This window comes from Notolabrus celidotus, chromosome 14 (assembly GCF_009762535.1).
Source record: "Notolabrus celidotus isolate fNotCel1 chromosome 14, fNotCel1.pri, whole genome shotgun sequence".
NCBI lineage: Eukaryota > Metazoa > Chordata > Actinopteri > Labriformes > Labridae > Notolabrus > Notolabrus celidotus.
In genome coordinates this window covers 4,585,069-4,598,290 of record NC_048285.1, presented here as the reverse complement: position 1 = coordinate 4,598,290, position 13,222 = coordinate 4,585,069, and the positions used below count along the sequence as shown (strand labels likewise).

The 13,222-nt window shown below is 43.5% G+C and overlaps 1 protein-coding gene across 1 annotated transcript in view; it reads right to left on the bottom strand.

The window, feature by feature from the left end:
• lrrc75a (leucine rich repeat containing 75A) overlaps positions 1-12,962 on the bottom strand; it is a 59,071-nt gene extending 46,109 nt beyond the window's left edge. Inside the window, exon 1 of the mRNA XM_034700375.1 lies at positions 11,647-12,962. Within this exon, the coding sequence (XP_034556266.1) occupies positions 11,647-11,898 (252 nt within the window). The 5' untranslated portion in view covers positions 11,899-12,962. The remainder of the gene's footprint in view (positions 1-11,646) is intronic.
• Between the last annotated feature and the right edge of the window lie 260 nt (positions 12,963-13,222).

Genomic DNA, 13,222 nt, shown 5'->3' with positions numbered 1-13,222 from the left:
GCGAACCTGATCTGCCCCCTCGGCTTCTGCAGAGCACAAAATGGAGAGTTTGAGCTGCTGGGTGAAAAGTGGTCAGTAATAGTCTTTAAGATTTATCCAGGAGATGAAGACATTAGTGCGGAAAGTCTCCTGGTGGTATCTGAGAAGCAAAATAGAGATGTTTGTAAATCTGAACTCTTGGTTTAAAAATGTGTACGTACGTACGTATTCGTAATCTGTGTCCACTGAACGCTGAAAGAGCTAGCTGTGTAGCTTATGGGGCTAACGTCAAGTGCCCTTGTTTTTATGCACTGGCAGCACAAACAGCATCTCAAATTTAAAACACTTCCCACTGGCGCTTAGTTTCAAGGTCAAGAGAGTATCCACAGATGTTTTTAGCCATAAGGTCTGTTTTAAAACTCTATTAGGAACGAATAAAATAATTCCTGCAAGTGAATTACATGTAAAGTCAAAGTAAAGACGTGAGTAGACATGAGTTCCTGTCCGGCAGCGAGAATGGCCTCCTTTTTCAACAATCCGCGCCTTGGGCACTCACGTACACGTTATTTTGATTCACGAATTAAGCAAGTAAACACGAAACATTCGGACGTTCATATTCACACAAATTAAGCCATTCTTCAAGTTTGGTGTGAACGCCACTTTAGTACGCTTCATGTTTGCTTTTATTCATTGGCATTTTCTGAGGAAGACATAAAACTATCAATAGATGCTAGTCCTGGCATCAGCAGCAGCTCTGGACTTCGAAATACTATCCTTAAAAAACACGCTGGTTAGTTTCCCCTCTGCTGTTGTTGTCCACAAAGTGTCAAAAGTCTCTCTCCTTCTTGACTTTGATTGGTCGGTGAAGGAGAAGTGACGTTGATGAGCATGACGTTGTTCCACAAGTTGAACTTTGAGTGTTGTGTCAAAAACAGCTAACGCCTAAAGGTGTTTTTCAATTACATCCACTTTGTGTAGATAAGAGGAGCTGCCAGCTAAAACTGTGTTAGTGGAAACAGGCCCAGAATCTCACTACTGTTGGAACAGAAATCTAACCTTCAATATAACAGATTTGTTCTCAACTTAAAGTACAGAAAACAACAAAAAGGAAACAGGAGAAAGTGTGAAATCAAAAGGTAACAACAAAAAGGTACACATCTATCCTCGTATCCCTCCACCTCCAAGAAACTTGTCTCCATGTCACTCCAAAAGGTGGTAACCATCGTTGTACTGCTATCAGCTACAGTTTGCATCTTCAGTTTGTTGAAGAAGGGGATGCCAAGTATTGCTGAAGTGCTCAAGCTTATTTGAAAGAAAGGGCCAAATTCTGTACAAGTGAAAGTTTTATAAATTCTCCAAACCAAAGACACACTGGTTTTCCTGCACTGCCAGCTCAAATAGCTCTTAGTGGACACAGGTCCTTATTGTACCAGGCTGCAAAGATATAGTGGACATGTGAGGAAACCGCAGTTTTTCCTTTCATCATTTGTTTCTATCTTAAGCCTTACTTGGTGACACTTCTGGTTTCCCAAATCCAAGATAGTAATGGTCAATAATGTAAACTCAAAGCTTCACGAACAAACCAATCCATGACGTCACATCTGCTACCATCACTTCATTCATCTGTATCTGTATTGTACATGGCCAGGTGTATAGAACCTCCTCCTGTGAAAGAACATCAGTCCAGCCGGTGCCTGGGTGCTGCCTGCTCTGCACACAATACGTAATGGGTTTGCTTTTGTGTCTGCACTGTTTGTGCTGCTAATGCCGGCCAGCTTAAAACACATTCTGGGAAAATGCATTTTAGGTGTGCAGGTAAGTGCAGGCTGATCACGGCTGTAGACGTGTTTCTGTGTTTGGTTTGTTTGTGCAGACGGTTCATGGCCGGTTAAGTGGCAGCAGGGTGACTGTGCTTGGAGACAGAGAGAGAGAGAGAGAGAGAGAGAGAGAGAGAGAGAGAGAGAGAGAGAGGGAGAGGTGGGGTTAATGCTTGCTCTCCTACAGAAAGGTATGACTCACTGAGGTTTCCAGGCTGCCTTTTGTTTTGTGTGGGTAGATTAGTGACAGAGTGACACACACACACACACACACACACACACACACACACACACACACACACACACACACACACACACACACACACACACACACACACACACGTATGAATCGGCGGCTGTGTTTTCATATGGGAGCGACTTAAATAGCAACACAGCAGAAGAGAAACCTAACGGCTGCATCAACAGGTGCATGTTGTGATATGCAGACTCACACAACTTCCACATGAGATCACTCCATCACACATGACGCACTGTAGATGTTCAGTGTCTGATATGATTTCTGCTTGGCAGCTGTAAAATAATGAACGTCTCTAATAATCATTTCTCCTTTACCTGGATTGAAACTTTAAGAGGTTGAGGAAGAAGAGAGGCGAGCACAGAGCTGATGGACGTTATTTATCCTTTGAACTCTTGCTGTCTGTCAGAGTATCAGTATTTCTGCTTGCTGTAATACCATTTTAAAGAACATCTTAATATGCCTTGTATCCCTTTACAGCTGTCAGGATGGCGAGAACGAAGGGTATTAGAAAGAGCTACACATTTGCATAGAAAGTGCACATTGCTGAATGCAGGGGAAGTCTTCATGCAGGAACACAGTTTGAACCACAGACTGTATAAATAATGTGTGGTATGTGGTTTCCAGTACTTCTGGAGCCAGCCTCAAGTGGATCCTCAATGAACTGCAGTTTTTAGCACTTCCGCATTGGACCAGAGGTTGCCGCTTGGTTTGAACCTGTCTGTCTTATTTACCGCTGCGACTTATATTCTATATTTTACAGCACTTTTATTGCCTTTTAACTACTAGATATTAATGACATCACACTGTTGTGCATTACTACGATAGACACCGTAGTACACTGTGAAAACTATACATTTGTTGCTTCATTTCGTCACTCTCCCGCTCTCTCTCTCTGATGCTGCATCTAGACTTAATTTAAAGAGAATTGCAATAATACATTTGCATCCTACAATAAACAAAAATAAAATAGTAGAATAATGACATTAAAGTGAACAGGGCTGCAGCAGGGATGTTGTTGCTTCTGAAGGTTCAATGAGAAAGTCAATACCCCTCACATACCTCTACTTTAGGTTTACTGAATGCAAAAGAAACTGTGTCTTTATAATGATGAAACTGACAACTAAGAATATGTTCCGCTGGGGTTGCTGGTGGCCTAGCGGTCTAAGCACCCCATGTACAGAGGCTGCAGTCCTCGTCGCAGGGGTCGCCGGTTCGATTCCCGGCCAGTCGAGCATTTCCTGCATGTCTTCCCCCACTCTCTACTCCCCACATTTCCTGTCTCTCTTCAGCTGTACTATCTAATAAAGGCAAAAAACATAACTTTAAAAAAAAAAAGAATATGTTCCACAATTAAGAAGCTTCATCTGTAAAACAAACCGACCTTCACAAATGAAACTACAAGTGGTGGTTTGCAGAGAGGTGCTGTTTGTGTCTGCACTGCTGCTTCTTCTTCACAGATGTCTTCTTAAAGGTGATGATAGGTGAAGTCTTTCCTCCTCTCCTTCTAACAGTCTTTATGTTTACCCAGGCTAACTGGCTCCTGATTCCTGCATCAGCATGCAATATCAAACTCCTAATCTCTGTGTCAGTTAAAAGCAGATAACCTTTTCCCGAAATGTCACGTTTTAACCTCAAAGGACCTGAGATCATTTGCATTTGCAATCTGTGTTTGCCATAATCATTTTCTTTCTTTCACTCTATTATGTTCACATCCAAAGGAAACACAGGCTTCAATAAAAAAGGAATGTTTGATGCTTTTTGCAAAACAGATAATTCACTGAAATGTGTGCATGAAGGTGAGTCAGACAACAACACAAAGGTATCATTGCTGTGGTATAGTAATTTGAAGTTATAATTCAGCTTCAAGGTTGTTACAAACAAATCAAATCAGAGATGTGTGTGTGTGTGTGTGTGTGTGTGTGTGTGTGTGTGTGTGTGTGTGTGTGTGTGTGTGTGTGTGTGTGTGTGTGTGTGTGTGCGTGTGTGAAAAGTGTGTTTCAAAGATCTGCATCGGCATCAGGTAAAAGATTGAGGATTTCATTTAAACAACAGCAAACAAAAGCCGCCATCCAGAAAAGCCGTACATTATTAACAGAATCCTCTCATGAAATAAAAATGCAACTCCACTTCCTCCATCTCCAGAGTAGTCAAGTGTAAAGCTTGTACACACACACACACACACACACACACACACACACACACACACACATACACACACACACACACACACACACACACACACACACACACACACACACACACACACACACACACACTCAGCATCAATGCTACCTTTCTTTTATTAGAAGCACCTCTGTAATTAGTGACGGTCAACATCAAAGCGGCCGTCTGAAACTGGAGGGACACGAGTGGAGCTGCAGACTCACGGTAAACAGGACGGCTGAAGAGCTGCTCTTCAGTAAATAAGGGGGAATTATGAGACTCACCTTCAGGAGAGATCACACGCAGACCAAAAAACGGTGGCCTTGAAGTTCAGAACACAATGACTCTGTCCATGTAGTCTTATCTTAGCTAACCAATCTCATCATTGATTAACATTTAAGCTAAAATTAACATTGTTTCTACTCTCCTCCTCATAATGACAGTTTGAACGATGCATCATGAGCACATATATAGTCTGTATTTAAAGTTGCACAGCATCTGTAGGTTGTGTTGCCGTGTGGCTGCATCAGTAACACAACTCTAACATTTTCCCTCCAGATTGAACATCATGTCAGTGCCTCGTCATTGTAGCAGATGACAGCACTCAAAAACTGGAACCAACTTGTTACTATCCCTGCGTCTAAATTGAAGTTGAACAGACTTTAAAAAAGGAGCTGATGGAACAGACTGTACAGACAACACGCTCTCTGCTGTGATTCACAGAGCAGTCAAACCAGGCTGAATCGATCAATCAAACAGAAACATGCTGAGACACTTTCCTTCAAGTGCTGCTTTGACCAAAAACAAAGAGGAGCTGGATGAGAAATTTATAAAGCATGTTTCTCACACATGCTACTTTACTGTCAACACATGATGTTTCACCAGAGGGCCTCTTTCACACATGAGCTTCACTCCTGAAAAACTGGCTACCTGTGGTTTTAAAATCACAGTATGACGTGTCCACACAGAGAGAAACATATTGATGCCAGGCAGAAACCTCTAGTGTTTTAAAACGAAACCAAAGTAGGATTGCAAAAAAAATGCAGTTCCTCAAATGGCCACTTGAGGCCGGCTCCAAAAGGAAGTTTATCCCCATAAGAGACCACACTAAAATGCCTTTTTTTTTCTAGACTTAGTTTCTCTACTCCTATCTTTTTGTTTTGATTTGGACCACAACGTCTCAATTGGCGGCTTCCTGACTGTCCGGGCAGACCGGGATAGCATAGAAAGCGCTGTGGGCCTCTGCACAGGGAGATCTCACATGTCATACTGGTAGCTGTTTTCATCCCCCCTCTGCCAACCCGACTACGGAGTCCAACGTTTTCAACGCTGCCATAGCCAGACTCCAGACAGACCACCAGAGTGCCCTCTTCCTGATCTCCGGGACTTCAACCATGTATTTATTTTCTACATATCTTATTATTGTATTTGTATAACTTATTGTGTATAGAACAACTGTAATGACTGAATCCCCCCCCCCCCCCCCCCGGGATAGATAAAGTATTTCTGATTCTGATATCAGCTCACCGCTCAGTCGATTAAATCTACGCATCCAATTGGTAAATATCAAGAAGGGCGTTCTTTGATTGCTTTAGCCTGCCTTCTCTTGCTGTCATGTGTAGTGTCACTGATGCTCGCTCTATTCTGTACCCCATGGGGTCTTTGATGCTGCCCTCCCTGCCTTAACTTTACTCGGTGCATATTAAAAAGAGCTCCCCCTCTGTGCTCCCCCGCCTCAGGCTTTGGCATTCCACATAGGCACATGGAAGGGCAGAGAGCTCCCAGAACAGAGCCATACCGCCAAATATAACTTGTTGCATCCAAATAATTAATGAATTTGAATGACATATAACATATATTAAATAAATCAGCTCCACTTTTTTGTCTGTTTCTCAGTATCCAACTGTTGTTGGAGTCTTCATTTCAGTTATGGCCTCTTCTCTGGTTTTCTTTATTTTATTGAATCCTCAGATTAATCTGATATTGGCATTGACTTGTACACATATTTATATTTCGACGAGTAAAAAAACATGCAGCTGTTAAAGGCAGACTGAAGCCCACTGAGGGAACCTGGGGATAACTTTATGAGCTTCGACAGATGCTGTTGGTTGAATTTTAGCAATCAGCCTCAGGGGACAGAAATCCAGCTTCAGTTTCGAGTTAATTGAGGAGTGCTGATTAAGAATGTGGCCTCTCTATTAGCTCCTAACAGAGCTCCTGCTTGATTAATCAATGTCTGTTTAGTCAGAGCAGTCCAGCCATCGCCATGGTTTCCGGGCAACGTGGAGGAGAAGCTGGAAGAGAGGCGACTCTTCTTTCACGATGAAGCCCTCTCTTTTTCCTCTCTTTCATTTCTGTGTAATTTCCTCCCATTCTTCTCCAAATTGTCTCCTAACGTCTCAGCAATCGCTCTCCCTCTCTTTATATTTCTCCATCAGCGTCTGTCGCAGCTCTTCCCTCTCTTCTGTCCTATCCCTCAGTAATTGTCTTTATCCAATTCATTGTGTGATCCGCCCATCATGTTCAGTAGCAGAGTACAGATGCATGAGATTCATACTTGCAGCCCTTCCTTGTTTTTATAACCATCCTTACACAAGATGTCTTGTTGTTTACATCCTTTAAGTCCATCGTTTAGCTTCAGATCCTCTTCTGATTGTGAAAAACAAACAACCTCTGGTGCTAAAAAATGAAGCTAATCGCCAAAAATCTGCAGACCCTGAAACGGCCACTAGAAGCTGGCCCCAAAAGTGAGTTAATCCCCATTAGGCTTCATATTAAAAAGCATTACTTTATAGAAGGATTTAACGTGATTACAGCCTCATATAATGTGGTAAAGATATTTTTGTCTCTTTAGCTTTTCCTCTATTCATTAAAAATGTGCAAATAGTGAATTTTTATAGATATCATGCCTTCAAATTCTTTATTTAGCTGTCTTCTAGGTGTCAGCTCAGCTAATGCACTCACCGAACACTGCTCTGCTGCTTTGTTGGAGCCTTTGTGATTTACAAAAGCAAACACTGGCCACATAATACGGCTTACTGTGCAGGTTATTTTGCCAACAGACTGAAAAAATGTCCTCGAAATCTGTACTCCAGTTTGTTAAAAAGTATTTTTTATAAATATGCCAGCACTTACAAGCAGCTTCCAGTGTGTGTGTGTGCTCACTGTTCCTGGCCTGAGAACAGGTTTTGTCGTACACTGATTTATTTATGATGAGGAGAAGAGAGGACCAAAGACAGAGGAGAAGATTTCAAGTTGTCAAGCTGCAATTCTGCTATTTCAAAAAGCTCTTTTAGCGTCTTTAGTCGGCCAACACCTCAAACAGGAACTCTCTCTGTGGGGAACACGGTGGTTCAGCTGTTAAATGGTTCAGCTATGGGTATTTGCTGCTAAATTTGATAGCTTAGCATTCACTAACTTCTAACTCATCATACTGAGGTCACTTCTGGCATCAGAAAACCATCCAAACGAGAATAAAGGCTCCAAAAGCCAGCAAACAAACCGACAGATGACATAACGTTGGCCGCGTTCATTATTCATATGGCCTGTAAATAGAGAAAACACATTCACCCTCCAGTCTGAAGCACGGCTGCCTCCCTTACACGCTCCACTTGAAGTACATCATGTTCGCTTTCTTGTCTCTAATCCCCAGCTCCACGACAGCAGCAGAAAAAAATCCAAGAGGTCAAAGATCTCGGACTGTTGACCTGTCACGCTTTGGATCAAAGCTGGGCCATGAGGGATGCTGTTCACACACACCGTCTCTTTCACACTGACTCACACTTCAACCTCTGAAGCATCCATTTATTTATCCTAACATCACAGATTAATAAATCAAGGGTTCATATACTTAGAAATATCATTGAGATTATACGCTGATAACAGGAGAATACCAGCGCTTGAAAAGAAACACAACACAATGAAATCCAACCAGTGTAGAAAGGATGCGTCGATAAAACACAGAATTATTGATATAAAGTTTGTTAATTGTGTGAAAGTGACTGAAGCCATAATCCACTAAGTGCTGATAGAGGCCTCATCGTTCACCACAAATCTCCCAGCAGCTGTTTCTGAAGCCATAATGGACGAGGTCTGATGGAGAGCAGATAACCCTGAATACGAACGAAGGGAGACGGAGGAGACAGCCTGTGGTCGGACAGTTTAAGACGCTTTGTTCAGACGAGCAGAAGTAGGAGGCGTAACTCAAAAAGAATGAAAATGTGGGGTCAAATTCAGACTAAACATTCTTTTATGAGTCAGAAAATAAAGCCAGGGTGACAACATCCAATCTTTCAGTCGACTAACGGCCAAAGTCCACCAGATCCGGGTCCGTCTCTGATCCATCACATCAATGGATCTGATAGGTTTCTATTCTAGTCAATGTGTTAACTTCCACTGGATCCGCTCCGTTGTGTTCCGGCTGTGTCTCTGATCCGGCAGGTCGGAGCCCTCAGGATCAGATACACAAGACTTCTGTTTTTGCCGGATGCCGGAGCACGACGCATCAATCTCAAATAAGAATAAAACACTCTGTGTTATCACCAGATCGTATTTCACTTAACTACAACAACAAACCATCATGATGAGCGGAGCCAGGCCTGGAGTCAACAGGTCAGAGGTTTTCAGAGGACCAGAAAGACAACATGGATGAGGAGAGGAGGAGGAGAATCCTTTATTCAGTGATTACAGCAGGAAAACCTCGGTCACATGACTCCAGCTGTACGGCAGTCCTGCTCCGTGCTGCGTTCTGAAAACGCAACCAGCGGGTGTTGACGGACGAGAGAGCACGGAGATGGACTGCAACAGATCAGAGATGGACCAGACACGGATCTGGTGGAAGTCCTTTGTAAGAGTTGCTGATTTATGTAAAAGTGTTCACTTTTATTATTATTGATGCTACAAAGCGAGGTATAACGCCATGATGGAGGAAATATGTCAATCCTGGGCGTATTTTAGCTTCACTTTTGCAGAAAAGGAGGAGTTGGAGATGCGTTGTGCATTGTTATACACTCATTGATTTCAATTATCAGCCACATGTTGACATATTTGTTGATATATCAAATCTGTAACAGAGAGAAAGCATATCATCGCACTACAGGAACCATCTTATGTTTGACATTTACACCTAACAGGCAGCAATTTTCCAGATTTCTATGCAAATTTTCTGCAAAACAAATCATTTAAATGAGCAGTTTTGACCAAGACTGAGCCCAGTTTCCACTTCTTTTCAGTCTCATAGCTCACTGGGACTCCCACAAACCACTTCACTGTGTGGTGGAAAGAGTGGTTTCCCTCCTCTGTGGTATCACAGCTTCATCAGGCGCTGACAGAGATGGTAATCCTCTCCTCTCCTAACAATGACGGATGGAGAGGTGTCCTCTGCCTCTCCGCCTGTGCGCTCTGTTTGCCGCTGGTTCAAGGATTAACCGTGTAAATGGGTTTGATGAGGAAATAGTAAATAGTAACAGAGAGGAGCTGATGGGAATCTCTAAAGCTCAAACAATAAACCGTGGCAGCAGCAGTGTTAGTGTCTGTGTGTGCATGAGCTCCCTGTGTGTGAGTCATGGGGGGATAAACAGTCAACACAGGCAGCATATGGATTCTATGCAGTGCAGTGTTATCTAGCATCTCTCCTCTCTCTCTATCTCTCTATCTCTCATCTCAATAATAACAACTCTCTTCACAATTTTACGCTCCCTTTCTTTGCAGCTCTCAATCCTCCAATTCAACTGGTGATGTTTGTTTTCTCCTGCTTCCCTTTTTGTTTCTCACAGCAGCAGATTCTTTCAGTCTGCTGCTGCTCGGCGTTTCTTTTCTTTCCTCAGCAGCAGCCAGCCTGACAGTTGGCCAAGAGCTGCAAGTGTTTTAAAAGATATAACAGGATACAAATCGAAGGCTGTGCTGTAACAGTGCTGCAGACTTCAGGTCCACCCAGGCAGCCGGTTCAGATTCAATCATACAGGAAGTAGTGATGTGTGCAGAATTATTTTCATCCTGGCTAGATAGCACCAGAAATACAAGTTATCAACCAAATCCTTCATATTTTTATTATTGAAGGTCTGAGCTGTAGTGCAGCCACCCACCACTAGGCGGGGCTGTAGCTCCAGTTAATGGCTCCTGTCATAATGCCATAATGCTCTACTACCCTGATGTAAACAATGGAGATAAAGTTATATGTAGGCTTGTCTGAGTAAACAAACATACTGTTTAACCACTCCACTAGAGCAATGAGTAACAAGGAGGACTGAACGTTGGTGGTGCTAGCTCTGCTAACCTAGCCACACTCGGGAATCCAATTTGACATTGCTTCCTCGCAGTCTATGATCACGTGTTTTGCCGTGTTGAATAATCTGTGCTACTTTTTGATGTTTTTGAGTGTTTTCTTACCTTTCTACAACTATTTAACTCCAATTTCCAATTATTGAATCAGGCAAATTATCGGCTTTGAAAACGTCCCAACTTGAAACTTCTGTAGATTTGAGTACTGACCCATTTTGAGTAAACAAAACTGTATATCAGTTGCGCTTTACTTCTTTTCTTATTCTTTAAAGGATCTACATTTAATTGATAATTCAGCAGGTTTAATGTTGCTTCCGGTTAAGTCGCTGTGTACAATCATTCCGATTACATGCATCTAAAAAGTTCCAGCCATGATTGTTTGAAAAGCTACACATCTGAAGGTATCGTGTCCAAAAATATATTTTGCAAGTTGTGCCAAAATGTTGATAAAGTGGGGAGACACAACTCAAGAAACAAATGCGAGTGGTAGACAGAAACAGAGAGATTGGTCGCTAGTTAATCGATAGTGGATGGAGATCTTATAAAAGAAGTGATAAAACAGTCGGCAGATATTCTTTAGTGGCCCGCCCAAGTATTGTTTATGTGCGGGAAACACAACCTTAAACTGCAAAGTCTTCACCTGCTGCCACCAGGTCTGAAAATGTCTATTCAGCTACGGACGTAAGAACCATAATGACATCAAATGAGAGGTCAAAGGCACACTGCGCCCTCTGCTGTTTACGGTAAAGGTACTGATATTAACCGATGGAATATGTTGATGCGATGTTTTCAACTGTCTCATGAGGTACCGTTACATCCTGATGTTTATGTTCAGGCGTAAGGACATAAAAGGGAAAAGCTGACAGGATAACAAACACTCAAGCAGAACTTAGATCCCTGAGATCTCCCCTTCAGTGTATTAATGAAGTATTTGTTCTGAATTCCCTCCTCTGCGTTCTGGTGTCAGTATGGGAACAAATCCAGCTAGCAGAAAGGGGGTCAGCTCAGCACTAATGTAAGCTATGAATCATTGAATCTGTCAAGTTGGTAGTTTCAGCATCAGCAAAAATAAAACCCAAGAAGAAGTCAGGTGTGGTGAACTTACGACCCCTGACCTTAAACTCACTCTCACACACACTGAGCAGCTACCTGTCTGAGGGTCCTGAGCATCTCCGTCGCCTCGTCCTGCTTTCCCTGCTTCGCCATCAGCATCATCTCCTGGATCATCCCGATGCGGCGCTGGTAGGGCGGCGGTGGCGTCCCCCCACGGTTCAGCCGGTCCCCAGACTTCAACATGAGGGAGGCCAGGATGTCTCCCCGCTCCTTGGAGGGAGTCCGCTTCCAGCTGTGCTGTGGGCTGGCTCCTCCAGGCTCCTGGCCTTTGGTCTGCTTGGCCCCCATGGTGCTGCTTTAACGTTAGCTGTGATAATAACAAGACTGGCCCCACCGAGGAGTCATGCAGAGGGGGTTTGATTAATGCTGGAGATGCTTTGCTCATTAAAAATGTCTGCAGCTGGTCACATCTCCCTGAAGGAATGCAGTCAGGGTTGAAAAATGAAGCAACAAGATGTAAAAATGTTCATCATCAGTCAGAGAATCAGAGAGGTGGATGTTCCCAGAGCACAGGTTGATACTTTAAAACATAAAGAGGAGGAAGTTTTAGTTTTCTACTTAAAGGAAGTTGTTTATAATCCCAAAGAGAGAAGCTCAGGTCGGGAACAGGTCGGAGGATGCTTCCTGCAGCATGGCCGCACAACACGGACACAACAAAGTGAGGATGCAGGATCCTGAGAGCGCAGACTGTGGCCCGCTGCAGCCTCCTATCCCGAACACAACTTCACCACGTCTGCAAAATATTTACCTCCAGCAGCAACAGCAGCAGCAGCGTCATCTCCCTCCTCAAAACAGCTCCCTCTGTCCTGGACCAGAGGAGGAGGAGGACGGGGATGGAGGAAGGAGGTGGTGCATGAAGCAGGGCATGGCAATGTTTACGTCTCCTGAAGATCACCGCTGACTGTGCGCAACAAACACCGCCCGCGCCCTTCTCCAAGGTTGATCCTCCATCCGATCCGGAGCAGGAAAACCACCGCGGCGCCGCCTCGGTCCCCGGGGTTGAGTCGAGGCTGCAGCGGCTGCTTGGTTTGACAGGAGAGGAGGAGAGACTGTGGGCTGTTCCCGTGCTGGGACTGAATTATGTATCGCACCCTCTGTTCAAATTTTGAGGAGCGCGCAGCGAGTGCACGTCAGCTCAAGTCCTCACACAGTGTGATGGAGAGAGAGAGAGAGAGAGAGAAAGAGAGAGAGAGAGAGAGAGAGAGAGAGAGAGAGAGAGAAGGGAAGGGCTGCAGGATCACGAGCAGCGCCAAGTTTGCAGTTTCTCAGTTTTCCCAGGCTTCATCAAACCCCAGCAGATAAACCTGAGAGTTTAGAGTTGTGTTGCATTTTTGGACACTTAATAAAAATGATCACCATGAGTCATAGTTTTTATATTACTGCAGGGTCAGGAAGGGAAATCGGCACTAACAAGATACATAAGTTAAGATCTACTTATCAAATTATATGTATGTCCAAAAGCATGCATCCATATCTTTAATCATATATAAGTATGTGTATTTGTATCCCAGAGATGCAAAGGAAAAAGAAACAGAAATAAGTTTAATAGGCAATTGCATCATTGCATGCCAAGATCTCAACTCCAAACAAGCGTTGACCTCCCAAAACAACA